Source organism: Phoxinus phoxinus (assembly GCF_949152265.1).
Source record: "Phoxinus phoxinus genome assembly, chromosome: 9".
NCBI lineage: Eukaryota > Metazoa > Chordata > Actinopteri > Cypriniformes > Leuciscidae > Phoxinus > Phoxinus phoxinus.
Genome location: NC_136884.1, coordinates 25,704,823 through 25,719,102, shown reverse-complemented (window position 1 = coordinate 25,719,102; position 14,280 = coordinate 25,704,823). Strand labels below are relative to the sequence as shown.

General features: G+C 48.1%; 1 protein-coding gene across 1 annotated transcript in view; it reads left to right on the top strand.

The window, feature by feature from the left end:
* Positions 1 to 1,068: 1,068 nt before the first annotated feature.
* LOC307004509 (uncharacterized protein) overlaps positions 1,069 to 14,280 on the top strand; it is a gene marked incomplete at both ends in the record, with an annotated part of 13,561 nt that continues 349 nt past the window's right edge. Inside the window, 17 exons of the mRNA XM_079623829.1 lie at positions 1,069 to 1,316; positions 1,450 to 1,777; positions 1,865 to 2,672; positions 2,778 to 2,984; positions 3,352 to 3,824; positions 3,913 to 4,418; positions 4,495 to 5,098; positions 8,406 to 9,216; positions 9,301 to 9,366; positions 9,434 to 9,520; positions 10,073 to 10,802; positions 10,936 to 11,263; positions 11,351 to 12,158; positions 12,264 to 12,470; positions 12,838 to 13,310; positions 13,399 to 13,904; positions 13,981 to 14,280. The exon at positions 13,981 to 14,280 is cut by the window's right edge and continues 349 nt beyond it. Of these exons, the coding sequence (XP_079479955.1) occupies positions 1,069 to 1,316; positions 1,450 to 1,777; positions 1,865 to 2,672; positions 2,778 to 2,984; positions 3,352 to 3,824; positions 3,913 to 4,418; positions 4,495 to 5,098; positions 8,406 to 9,216; positions 9,301 to 9,366; positions 9,434 to 9,520; positions 10,073 to 10,802; positions 10,936 to 11,263; positions 11,351 to 12,158; positions 12,264 to 12,470; positions 12,838 to 13,310; positions 13,399 to 13,904; positions 13,981 to 14,280 (7,490 nt within the window). The remainder of the gene's footprint in view (positions 1,317 to 1,449; positions 1,778 to 1,864; positions 2,673 to 2,777; positions 2,985 to 3,351; positions 3,825 to 3,912; positions 4,419 to 4,494; positions 5,099 to 8,405; positions 9,217 to 9,300; positions 9,367 to 9,433; positions 9,521 to 10,072; positions 10,803 to 10,935; positions 11,264 to 11,350; positions 12,159 to 12,263; positions 12,471 to 12,837; positions 13,311 to 13,398; positions 13,905 to 13,980) is intronic.

Below are 14,280 nucleotides of genomic sequence, written 5' to 3'. Positions count from 1 at the left end.
GTAGCTTCACAAGCTGAGGAGCAACTTCCTCAAGGTATGTAAATCTTAAACAATATTTTACAAACAATTCTGTGACAACAGTATTTTTTAAATGACATATCATATTCTTTTATTTTACAACACAGAGGAATGGCATTTCTCAGGTGTCAATCTACATTCACTCTTTGAGTGAACATCTTCAAAGCAAAAAGGGAATTTAAAGGTGTATGTAAAAGGTTTTTATTTCATTTTTTATCATAATCACAGACTAAAGCTCATTCTTGTCATCTCACACGTCCCCCACTCCTCTTGGAATAAGTGGCTGTTGTAGTTAGAGGCACTCACAGTGTTTGGGCTGCTTTGCTTCACATTTTGCTTATCCCATCTCATTTTTCTTCTTGTATTTGTCCTAATGGTGCTTGGGTGATAAACATGATGATTTTCACTGCTTCCTTCCATCGTTTCATCATCATGTTGCCTGTCTACTAATCATAAATGCTTTTCACTAAACCTTGTAATCGCAGTAGCTGTCCAGCAGAGCTGAGAAAGTCATGCAGTGAAAGTCTAAAACAATAAGATAATTATGTTGTGTCTTTTTACGCTCCAGCCACTGCGGCCTTGAGAGGCCCTGCTCCTGCCCTGGCTCGTTCTCCTGCCCCGGCTCGTGCTCCTGCCCCGGCTCCTGCTCCTTCCCTGGCTCGTTCTCCTGCCCTGGCTCGTTCTCGTGCCCCGGTTCGTGCTCCTGCCCCGGCTCGTTCTCCTGCCCTGGCTCGTTCTCCTGCCCTGGCTCGTTCTCCTGCCCCGGCTCGTGCCCCGGCTCGTGCTCCTACCCCTGCTCCTCCAGCATTGTGGACCCCTGGCCAGGTGTCCCATTCGCCTGCAGAGCTTCCTGTCCACTGGAACGAGCAACTCCCATCTTTCCAGCAGGACTGGATCAGAAAGACTCTGTTCAGGGCCAACTCAAAAACAGGGAAGCCTGAGCTGATGCCACATCCCAACTTCTGGTGGTACCCTCCCTAGCCCCCGACCGTCTTCACCCAGCCCCCTGCTTCTCCTGATATCTTCTTCTGCCGCCCTCTGTTCCTCTGGATGCCGCTGAAGATGTGGTCCATTCCACTTGTCTGTGTCCAGCCAGCCTGCAATAACCACAAGCTGACAGCTGCTGGCCTTTATCGCACTGTGCGCAAGGTCCTGGACATAGACGGGTGGTATGACATGGCAACAGAGTATCTGGAGTGCAAAGGGTGCAAGAAGAAGTATCCAGCCTGGTCTGAAGACATCCTGGGACAGCTCGACATGGGACACCGCAGAAAATTCCCCGCCATTCTGACATACAGGTAGAACACATTCATATTTAGAGCAATGCACTGTAATTTGTTGTACTGTATAAAATCAAATACATTGCTTTACTGACATTAACATTGAAATAGCAAGATGTGGCACTGAACATAATTATTTGACTGTCTGTAGGTACTTGTGTGACTACCGTGTAGTCATAATGATGCGGGAGAGGACCCAGGGCAACAGTGTCACGCAGCTTCACAAAAAGCTGCAGGAGCAGCACACCTCAGCGTGGTCACAGCGGACGCTGGAGTACCTCACTGTCTGTGAGCCCTTCACAGACTCCTCCATCATTGAGCCTGCAGTCTTTTCTGCGCCCCCACCCCTCCCACCCATCCCCAAACCCAAGTGGCTGTTGTCTGTGTATGCCAGGGACGTCCTCTCGCGGCTACTTGAGGTCAAGGCCAAAATAACCTCGGTCTTTGGCTCTGTCCTCAAGATGGACTCCACCAAAAAGGTATAAAAAGTCAAGTTTGAATAATAATAATTGTTATTATCTTAAATTTTTCTTACATTTGTTTATTCTACTGTTTTTTTTACATAGGTCACCAAAAAACTGGCCGGCGCTGCTGCCAACACTGCTGGTTGGTGCACTAATGTAGGCAATGAGCACGGCCAGGTGTTGGTGTCAGTGCTCACAGCGGCAGAGGGGCATGGACTGTGGCCCATGGCGGCGGGTCTCATGAAGAGGTACAGGGAGGCGGGAGTGGCACCGCCCGCCGTCATGTATGTGGACAGAGACTGCTGCAGCCCACTCGCACACGGACAGTCGCAGGTCAGAGCCATGTTCACAGAGTGGGATGAGCTCCAAGTGCGCCTAGACATTTGGCACTTCATGCGGCGCTTTGCAGCAGGTGTCATCACGGAGGCTCATCGGCTCTACGGCACCTTCATGACTCGGCTTTCCAGGTGCATCTTTGAGCTGGATCCAGATGATGTCGCTGCTCTTCGGTTGGCCAAACAGGGGGAGCTACAGGCCAGAGGAGCTGGTCCAGTCTCAGAGAAGGCCCTGGATAAGCTGATCACCAGGAAGGAGTTGGCGCTGCACTGTCGCAAGCGGACCAGAGGAGTGGAGGAGACCACCAGGAGGATCAAGGCACTCATTGAAGAGATGGACAGTGAGAAGGGGAGGGACACTCTGGGTGTACCACTGCTGGACCACGAGCGCATCCAACAGGTCTGGATAGACCAGCAGAGGCACATTGCCTGTATTCAGGACCCAGAGGGCTTCCCTCTGTACCAGAAGACAGACACAGTGAAGAAGGGTGGTGTGGAGCTCAGCTGCTATCGCTGTGCTCGTGGCTCCACCTCCTTGGAGTCTTTCCACCTCCATTTAAATCGCTTCATCCCAGGTAGGTTATAACTTTTATAAACTGCTAAAAACGTAAAACTTTTATAACCTGTTCTGCCGTTCTGAATACATAGATTATATATATTTGACTTTATTTAACCTCTAGGGACTAGTGCCAGTGATGCGCATTTCCAGGCCTATCTCCTGGAAGGCCTGATGCGCTGGAACCAGAACCGGATGGATGAAGCAGTAAGGGGAAAGACTGACCTGAGGACCTACAGCAGCGCTGAGAGGGAGGCAATGGACCGGCTTAGCCGCAAAGTGTTGAAGATGTCCCTGGATGAGCGCTACCAGCCTCCAGGGGCTTACACAGGTGAGAATTATTCATGTTAACTCAAACAAAAGATTATACATTATACAGGTGTATGAGTGTTTGAGTGTACATTTTTATATTTTATTTCAAATACTTCAACTATTGTTGTTTAATTTAGGCTTAATTTGAGCCTTTATAGCCTAATTTATTTGCTTTCTTTTCCTAAAGTGAATTTGCTTTATTTTGCATTTATGCTTATTATTTTATTGTTTATTATTTTCATTTTTTTATCTGTTAAACTGCGTCAAGCCTACAAACGATCAAACTTTGAAAAGTTTGATTGTTTGTTTGTTTCAGTTTGTTATGGACAAATAGCCACTACAGTTATAATAATGTGAATGTGCTTTGTATGTGTGTTGTTTTGCAGGGGAGCTGCTGGGTATGGAGTATCTGTACAGTCAGTCTGGGAAATCCCTGACTGTTATGGATAACCCAGAAGAGGAGGATCGGCTGGTGGAGCAGATGGATGATGAGGTGGTGCAGGACGAAGGCTTCGTTGAGGAGGAACCTGAGGACCTCACAGTGCCAGTCCTCTATGACCCCATTGAGACTGTCCCAGTCCACAGCAGCTTCCCCCAGGCCTTCAACCCCTGTCCCTCTGCACCAGGACCATCCTCACTACAGCCACCCACATCCAGCCAAGGACTGCAGCGCCCTGCTCAGCCTCCTCTGCAGTCTGCCCAGCTTCCTCAGCAGCGCCCTGCTCTGCCTCTTCTACACCCTCCTCTGCAGCGCCCTGTTCACCCTCCTCTGCAGTCTCCTCCACAGCCTTCTGTCCAGCCAAGTGCTTCCTCTGCTCCTGCAACATCAACTGGGTCCAGTGTTGCAGACCAGGCTCCTGTAAGTAAGCTGCTCATTATTAGTTTCCATTTGCTTTTACACTCTGACATTTAACATGCTATGTATTGTTATTGTAATACTTCTACAGGCTCCTGTTCTTGGACCCGATGGCATTGCGGGCTGGGATAAGGTGCAGGATCTGGCTGAGTACCTGATGTCCCTCCGTCAGGCACTCTACCTGGACGAGCAGCAGGTCACAGAGGTCATCCGTCTGTGGACTGCTCTTCCTGATGGGGACAAGAGGAGGATCCACTATCAGCCCAGACACCAGCCCAAACTGACCCACGGACGCTTCAAGGCTCCGAAAAACACAGGAGTGACACCGGGTGTGGAGAGTGTGAAGAGGTGTCTGATCGGTCATCCTGGGGGGCCGGCTCAGTGGCCCAGCACCAGTCGCTTAGTCGAGGCCATGTGCATCAAACTGTGTGCACTGCACAAGTCCCCAACTAAGAAAGATGGAGTCCGTCTTCCTCGTTGGACTAAGGTGCTCAACGATTACCACCACATCCGAGACCTGGTGCTGAACTGCCACACTCTGATGGAGGCCACGTCACTTCAGCTGTTTGTGCTGAATCAGAGGACTCTCACTCAGTGGTAAGCATGGTTTTACATATACATTTGAATGAAAGGGATAGCAGTTATTTATAATTAATAATTTTTTTGATTGCAGGTTTAATCGAAGGGAGAACACCCAGGAAGTGACTGTCCTTACCCAGGGCCTTGCTGCAGAAGACCGCATCGCTGTGGCCAGCTCACAGCTTCCTGCTCCGCGGGAAACGCTGGATGAGGCTCCCTCCACATCAGGGGCCCGTCATGAGTTTGTCCTTCCTCCTAACAGAGCGGGACAGGCTCCTAAGCTACGGCCGGGCAAACGACCTGCCAGCGCTACAATTGTGCGGCCCATTACCCCAGCAGCTCCTACTCCTCCCCCATTTCCTGTGCCACTGCCCCAGTTCATTTTATTGAACCCTGTGCCCACGCTGATGGCTTCAGCTGCTCCTCTCCTGGCTCCAACTCCAGTATTTCCTGACGCGCCAGAGGCTCCTGCTCTCACTGCCTCGGTGTCTGTGTCCCGCTTCACTCAGAGGAACAGGCGACGCAGGGCAGAAGAGGAGGCCAGTGGAGCCCACAAAAGGAAATATGTCCGTGAAGTGGCATATAACAAATGCTCTAATTGTGGCAAGCCCAAAACTAAGGAGTTCGGCCACAGCCGCTTCGGCAGTGCCACGTTTTGCCCCAGTGTCTCTGGTGGCAAATCTTTAGAGGAGTGGCTGGTAGAACAGCGCCAGCAGAAAAAACCTGGACAGCCACCTCCATAATAATAATAATCTTGTAAATACTAGACTGTAAATATGTAAACATGTAAATAAATCTTGATACTTACCTCAGCTGCAACTAATTGATGTTAAAATGTAAATACTTTTACCTTCTTTTTTTCCCATCTTTCTGTAATGACTTGTTTGTTTCATTTATATTACAGAATGTTCTATTCTATTTCCACATTGTTAGTTGTTTATTGTTGTTTATTAATGTCTTGTACTTAGTTTTAGTAAATAATACTGTTCACACTCTTATTCATTGTGCTGCTTTGAATTGCCTTGGGACTGGAATGTGCAATCTGTCCTATATATTGTGTGTATGTACATATATTTATATATGTGTGTGTGTACTTGTTTCAATATTTGTATGTATTAATTTTAATAAAACATTTTACATTTGAAATGTCATTTCAATATTTGTGTGTATTCATTTTAATAAAACATTTTAAGTGTCCTAAAATAAATCAGATACATCATATCAATCAATCCCACACACAAAAAACACATAATTGAAGAAACATTTTAATTTGTTTTATTTAAACCATAAACATGTAATATGCTTTTTTAAAATAATATACTCAATTAATATCAATCAATACAATGATATGTCACATAGATAACCAAATGAAGGCGCAGGCGCAGTTGATCACACACTATGGTCGCGCAGAACACGGGTTCGAGCCCAGCCCGTGGAGGGTGACTTGTTTCACATGTAACTAAAACTCCTCCATAACGCACAGGAATATAGCCCGAATATTGTTGCAGGGCAAATTTGTGCGCGTATTCCCGTTTTCTGCGTCTTTTTCGCTTGCGTGCGGGGCGCAAAGATTGGGCCCCTTCTTTTGCGCAGCGAGCGCTCTACAATTTGAGCTAATTCCCCTCGACGATGGAGAGAAGGCTTGCTGTGCTGTCCTGTCCTGTGCTGGCATCGCTCTCAAAGACAAAGGCGAGGAGCGATCCCTAGCATGTGTGCAGGTGCTGCAGCGCGATTTCCAATGGCCACAAAGAAAAGAGACCGTATTTCCTCTGTCCTGGCAACTTTGCACTGGCTACCGTTTAGTTGTAGATTTAATTAAAATATTGCGCTTTAAGCCATGCAAGAGGAAATGTTTGGCTCGTTGGTCTAGGGGTATGATTCTCGCTTAGGGTGCGAGAGGTCCCGGGTTCAAATCCCGGACGAGCCCGTTCTTAGGCTTTGCTTTTAATCTCTTCAGCCTGATTAGGGCAACCAGGATATTTCTGAGAAATTGGGGATAAAAACAGTCAAAGCAAGGCCGGTTAGCTCAGTTGGTTAGAGCGTGGTGCTAATAACGCCAAGGTCGCGGGTTCCATCCCCGTACGGGCCACTCTTTTTCTCTCTGTGACCTTCAGCTCTGAACGTCTCCAAAGTGACGTGCGGTTTCCCAGAAATCTCTGCTGGCTAAAACAGCCATGGACCTGGCCGAAATAGCTCAGTTGGGAGAGCGTTAGACTGAAGATCTAAAGGTCCCTGGTTCAATCCCGGGTTTCGGCAGAGAAACCTTGTCTTTTGTTCGAGGGGGTCCAGTGACCAAACGCCACCTCCTCTCTACCTGATTCCACCTAGCCTCATCGCTATCTTCCTCTCAGACGGCCAGGCGACAGGGTGTGTTGGTTCCATGGTGTAATGGTTAGCACTCTGGGCTTTGAATCCGCGATCCGAGTTCAAATCTCGGTGGAACCTTCCTAGCTTTTTTGCGGAAGGGAGGGAAAAAACAGAGGTGATGCGCAACTGCTGATGTTGCGGTGAAATTGGCACTCTCAAACCGAGTCGGAAACAGGGAAACATGGCCTTAAAAAGCAAAGGCTTTCACTTGCTCCTTGCTATAGCGCTTCTAGGCTGAATGACTTAACTCTCTGCTGCTCAGTGGGAGAAGGTGACCCACGCCAAGGTTCCATGGTGTAATGGTTAGCACTCTGGACTCTGAATCCAGCGATCCGAGTTCAAATCTCGGTGGGACCTGCTTTTGCCAGGAATGTGCGCAGGGCCTCGTCTGAAAAAACTTTTCGGCAGCAGTGAGCCTCAACAGCTCATCTAGGGAGTGCCCCTTGAAGGGAGCGTAAAAGGGCAGCACACCACGTGGAGAATGCGGGCATCGATCCCGCTACCTCTCGCATCCTACCAATTGAGCCAAAGTAAGCCCAAATGAGCCAATCGCGTTTCTCTGCTGTGGCTTACTTTTGACCAATCGCGTTTCTCTCCTGTGGCTTACTTTTGACCAATCGCGTTGCTGTCCTATGGCTTACTTTTGACCAATCGCGTTGCTCTCCTGTGGCTTACTTTTGACCAATTGCGTTGCTTTCATGTGGCTTACTACTTTTGACCAATCGGCGGCCGCTATTATTGTCATCTTTGCAACAGGTAAGGCTATTCTTCATTACTGTATAATCGTTCATTATTTATTCGTATACAGTGTGTATTTTGGGAAAATAAAACATGCCAATATAGCTAGCTAGCATGTATAGCACACGTATTCTTAAGTACCTGTGAACCTGTAACATTTCCCATGATAAATACAGTAAAAAACATGTCAATACTGTCAAGTTAATTAGCCGGCCGCTAATTAAGCTAACGTTATATCCTGAGACAATTTTTTTGTTGTTGTTAATTTAGTATTTTTTTTTGTGTCATTACATTATAATGTTTTATTCATATATATGTTATACTATGTCCTCTGTAGAGGACACCAGGACTTATAAAATATATACCAAAACGATTTGATTTACAATTTTACGTTTTAGATCTGTTTGATGATCATATTTTTACCTTTACATTATATTGTGTGCTTCCTAATCTCTGCCACAAAAGCTAAACAAAACAAAATGATTTATGCATGGCATGATACCAGCAAGATTGTACCAAGAAGTGTTACTTGATGCTGTCAAGATACTGTGGGTAATAGCTAAATATGATAAGATTGTACAGTATTTTAATATGAATCAATGCTACTACAATTACTTAGCGACTCCAGGACAGCAGTGAATGATTTGCAAATGAATTAAGCCCATTGTAAGTTCATTGAATGCTGAAAGGTTTTATAAATCCAGTGTTTCAATTATTAAATGATTTACAGTCATATAGGCAAGGCTAGTCAAGACAAGTTTATTTGTAGAGCACAATTTGTACATGACAATTCATAAAACATATGATCATTAATCAATTACATTAAAAACAAATGGTGTAGCACAATACTTTCAGTTGGAATATGACAGCTATGTTCTGTTTATGCCTGTGTCCTTTCAGATTATGTATGCATACCCGGTTTTTCGAAAAACCTCTGAGGGTCGACTCCTCATGGGGCCAACTGAGGAGGCCAATAGGAGTGAGATCACGGTGGCAGGGAGGGCCAGGTGTAAGGAGGAGGTCCTGGCTGAGGCCACTGCCTTTGTGAGGCAGAATGGAGGGAATCCTGGAGACCAGTTCCTGGTTCTGGCTCACTGCAAGATCCAGTTTGGGAAACACCAGGGCCAGAAGTTCCTGTGGCTGCTGGAGAACTCACTGGGGTATGCAGTGTATCTGGTCAGCAGCATTTTGGGGGAGGAGGAGAGGAACAACCCACTGTCGGCAAACAAACACCTGTTCCTCAGATACACCTCGCAGATCAGGGAGGTAGGTGAGGCTGTGGAGGTGTATCAGAAAAAACAGGCCATGCTGCAGGAGGCCCAGAGGACGGGAGACTCTGGATGTCTGATGGTGGAGTTTAGTGATTTTAAGGGTAGGTCAATGAAGGAGGTGTATGAGGACCCAAGCAAGGAGGCCCAGGCTCTCATCACCTACCTAAAGAAGGCAAAGGCCAGGCCCAACACCAACATGGCCCTTTTCAAAGCATACGTGCTGAAGAGGCAGGCTCCAGCCCACATGCCCACCACCACTGTGCCCGCTGCATCTGCCCCTACTGCTGCTGTGCCCACTGGCACTATGTATGTTCCTCCTCCACCTGCTGGCACTCAGAACAGGCCACTGCTGGTGACCAAGGTGAAGGCCCTTTTGGCGCGGGGGAAGCATTTATCTGCTTCACAGCTGGCACACAAGATTTTGTCTCCAGCCAAACCCTGTAAGTGATTTGCCAGCTTTAAAATCATTACAGTATATATTATGCAGTATATATGTCTAACGAAAATACGTGTTTTGTCAACAGCAGCTGCAGGACCACGTTTCCCTCCTGCGTCTGAGTTCGCAGCCCGGAGACGACTCTTTACATGTGGTGAGTATCACTTAACGCATACAAGTGTGTTGGTGACATGTGCTTAGTGTTTTATGTTATTTTACAGACTCTGCTGCTAGGGATTTTTTTGAGGAGGAAGATGACGAGGAGATGGCAACTGTAGCTTCACAAGCTGAGGAGCAACTTCCTCAAGGTATGTAAATCTTAAACAATATTTTACAAACAATTCTGTGACAACAGTATTTTTTAAATGACATATCATATTCTTTTATTTTACAACACAGAGGAATGGCATTTCTCAGGTGTCAATCTACATTCACTCTTTGAGTGAACATCTTCAAAGCAAAAAGGGAATTTAAAGGTGTATGTAAAAGGTTTTTATTTCATTTTTTATCATAATCACAGACTAAAGCTCATTCTTGTCATCTCACACGTCCCCCAATCCTCTTGGAATAAGTGGCTGTTGTAGTTAGAGGCACTCACAGTGTTTGGGCTGCTTTGCTTCACATTTTGCTTATCCCATCTCATTTTTCTTCTTGTATTTGTCCTAATGGTGCTTGGGTGATAAACATGATGATTTTCACTGCTTCCTTCCATCGTTTCATCATCATGTTGCCTGTCTACTAATCATAAATGCTTTTCACTAAACCTTGTAATCGCAGTAGCTGTCCAGCAGAGCTGAGAAAGTCATGCAGTGAAAGTCTAAAACAATAAGATAATTATGTTGTGTCTTTTTACGCTCCAGCCACTGCGGCCTTGAGAGGCCCTGCTCCTGCCCTGGCTCGTTCTCCTGCCCCGGCTCGTGCTCCTGCCCCGGCTCCTGCTCCTTCCCTGGCTCGTTCTCCTGCCCTGGCTCGTTCTCCTGCCCCGGCTCGTGCTCCTGCCCCGGCTCGTTCTCCTGCCCTGGCTCGTTCTCCTGCCCTGGCTCGTTCTCCTGCCCCGGCTCGTGCCCCGGCTCGTGCTCCTACCCCTGCTCCTCCAGCATTGTGGACCCCTGGCCAGGTGTCCCATTCGCCTGCAGAGCTTCCTGTCCACTGGAACGAGCAACTCCCATCTTTCCAGCAGGACTGGATCAGAAAGACTCTGTTCAGGGCCAACTCAAAAACAGGGAAGCCTGAGCTGATGCCACATCCCAACTTCTGGTGGTACCCTCCCCAGCCCCCGACCGTCTTCACCCAGCCCCCTGCTTCTCCTGATATCTTCTTCTGCCGCCCTCTGTTCCTCTGGATGCCGCTGAAGATGTGGTCCATTCCACTTGTCTGTGTCCAGCCAGCCTGCAATAACCACAAGCTGACAGCTGCTGGCCTTTATCGCACTGTGCGCAAGGTCCTGGACATAGACGGGTGGTATGACATGGCAACAGAGTATCTGGAGTGCAAAGGGTGCAAGAAGAAGTATCCAGCCTGGTCTGAAGACATCCTGGGACAGCTCGACATGGGACACCGCAGAAAATTCCCCGCCATTCTGACATACAGGTAGAACACATTCATATTTAGAGCAATGCACTGTAATTTGTTGTACTGTATAAAATCAAATACATTGCTTTACTGACATTAACATTGAAATAGCAAGATGTGGCACTGAACATAATTATTTGACTGTCTGTAGGTACTCGTGTGACTACCGTGTAGTCATAATGATGCGGGAGAGGACCCAGGGCAACAGTGTCACGCAGCTTCACAAAAAGCTGCAGGAGCAGCACACCTCAGCGTGGTCACAGCGGACGCTGGAGTACCTCACTGTCTGTGAGCCCTTCACAGACTCCTCCATCATTGAGCCTGCAGTCTTTTCTGCGCCCCCACCCCTCCCACCCATCCCCAAACCCAAGTGGCTGTTGTCTGTGTATGCCAGGGACGTCCTCTCGCGGCTACCTGAGGTCAAGGCCAAAATAACCTCGGTCTTTGGCTCTGTCCTCAAGATGGACTCCACCAAAAAGGTATAAAAAGTCAAGTTTGAATAATAATAATTGTTATTATCTTAAATTTTTCTTACATTTGTTTATTCTACTGTTTTTTTTACATAGGTCACCAAAAAACTGGCCGGCGCTGCTGCCAACACTGCTGGTTGGTGCACTAATGTAGGCAATGAGCACGGCCAGGTGTTGGTGTCAGTGCTCACAGCGGCAGAGGGGCATGGACTGTGGCCCATGGCGGCGGGTCTCATGAAGAGGTACAGGGAGGCGGGAGTGGCACCGCCCGCCGTCATGTATGTGGACAGAGACTGCTGCAGCCCACTCGCACACGGACAGTCGCAGGTCAGAGCCATGTTCACAGAGTGGGATGAGCTCCAAGTGCGCCTAGACATTTGGCACTTCATGCGGCGCTTTGCAGCAGGTGTCATCACGGAGGCTCATCGGCTCTACGGCACCTTCATGACTCGGCTTTCCAGGTGCATCTTTGAGCTGGATCCAGATGATGTCGCTGCTCTTCGGTTGGCCAAACAGGGGGAGCTACAGGCCAGAGGAGCTGGTCCAGTCTCAGAGAAGGCCCTGGATAAGCTGATCACCAGGAAGGAGTTGGCGCTGCACTGTCGCAAGCGGACCAGAGGAGTGGAGGAGACCACCAGGAGGATCAAGGCACTCATTGAAGAGATGGACAGTGAGAAGGGGAGGGACACTCTGGGTGTACCACTGCTGGACCACGAGCGCATCCAACAGGTCTGGATAGACCAGCAGAGGCACATTGCCTGTATTCAGGACCCAGAGGGCTTCCCTCTGTACCAGAAGACAGACACAGTGAAGAAGGGTGGTGTGGAGCTCAGCTGCTATCGCTGTGCTCGTGGCTCCACCTCCTTGGAGTCTTTCCACCTCCATTTAAATCGCTTCATCCCAGGTAGGTTATAACTTTTATAAACTGCTAAAAACGTAAAACTTTTATAACCTGTTCTGCCGTTCTGAATACATAGATTATATATATTTGACTTTATTTAACCTCTAGGGACTAGTGCCAGTGATGCGCATTTCCAGGCCTATCTCCTGGAAGGCCTGATGCGCTGGAACCAGAACCGGATGGATGAAGCAGTAAGGGGAAAGACTGACCTGAGGACCTACAGCAGCGCTGAGAGGGAGGCAATGGACCGGCTTAGCCGCAAAGTGTTGAAGATGTCCCTGGATGAGCGCTACCAGCCTCCAGGGGCTTACACAGGTGAGAATTATTCATGTTAACTCAAACAAAAGATTATACATTTTACAGGTGTATGAGTGTTTGAGTGTACATTTTTATATTTTATTTCAAATACTTCAACTATTGTTGTTTAATTTAGGCTTAATTTGAGCCTTTATAGCCTAATTTATTTGCTTTCTTTTCCTAAAGTGAATTTGCTTTATTTTGCATTTATGCTTATTATTTTATTGTTTATTATTTTCATTTTTTTATCTGTTAAACTGCGTCAAGCCTACAAACGATCAAACTTTGAAAAGTTTGATTGTTTGTTTGTTTCAGTTTGTTATGGACAAATAGCCACTACAGTTATAATAATGTGAATGTGCTTTGTATGTGTGTTGTTTTGCAGGGGAGCTGCTGGGTATGGAGTATCTGTACAGTCAGTCTGGGAAATCCCTGACTGTTATGGATAACCCAGAAGAGGAGGATCGGCTGGTGGAGCAGATGGATGATGAGGTGGTGCAGGACGAAGGCTTCGTTGAGGAGGAACCTGAGGACCTCACAGTGCCAGTCCTCTATGACCCCATTGAGACTGTCCCAGTCCACAGCAGCTTCCCCCAGGCCTTCAACCCCTGTCCCTCTGCACCAGGACCATCCTCACTACAGCCACCCACATCCAGCCAAGGACTGCAGCGCCCTGCTCAGCCTCCTCTGCAGTCTGCCCAGCTTCCTCAGCAGCGCCCTGCTCTGCCTCTTCTACACCCTCCTCTGCAGCGCCCTGTTCACCCTCCTCTGCAGTCTCCTCCACAGCCTTCTGTCCAGCCAAGTGCTTCCTCTGCTCCTGCAACATCAACTGGGTCCAGTGTTGCAGACCAGGCTCCTGTAAGTAAGCTGCTCATTATTAGTTTCCATTTGCTTTTACACTCTGACATTTAACATGCTATGTATTGTTATTGTAATACTTCTACAGGCTCCTGTTCTTGGACCCGATGGCATTGCGGGCTGGGATAAGGTGCAGGATCTGGCTGAGTACCTGATGTCCCTCCGTCAGGCACTCTACCTGGACGAGCAGCAGGTCACAGAGGTCATCCGTCTGTGGACTGCTCTTCCTGATGGGGACAAGAGGAGGATCCACTATCAGCCCAGACACCAGCCCAAACTGACCCACGGACGCTTCAAGGCTCCGAAAAACACAGGAGTGACACCGGGTGTGGAGAGTGTGAAGAGGTGTCTGATCGGTCATCCTGGGGGGCCGGCTCAGTGGCCCAGCACCAGTCGCTTAGTCGAGGCCATGTGCATCAAACTGTGTGCACTGCACAAGTCCCCAACTAAGAAAGATGGAGTCCGTCTTCCTCGTTGGACTAAGGTGCTCAACGATTACCACCACATCCGAGACCTGGTGCTGAACTGCCACACTCTGATGGAGGCCACGTCACTTCAGCTGTTTGTGCTGAATCAGAGGACTCTCACTCAGTGGTAAGCATGGTTTTACATATACATTTGAATGAAAGGGATAGCAGTTATTTATAATTAATAATTTTTTTGATTGCAGGTTTAATCGAAGGGAGAACACCCAGGAAGTGACTGTCCTTACCCAGGGCCTTGCTGCAGAAGACCGCATCGCTGTGGCCAGCTCACAGCTTCCTGCTCCGCGGGAAACGCTGGATGAGGCTCCCTCCACATCAGGGGCCCGTCATGAGTTTGTCCTTCCTCCTAACAGAGCGGGACAGGCTCCTAAGCTACGGCCGGGCAAACGACCTGCCAGCGCTACAATTGTGCGGCCCATTACCCCAGCAGCTCCTACTCCTCCCCCATTTCCTGTGCCACTGCCCCAGTTCATTTTATTGAACCC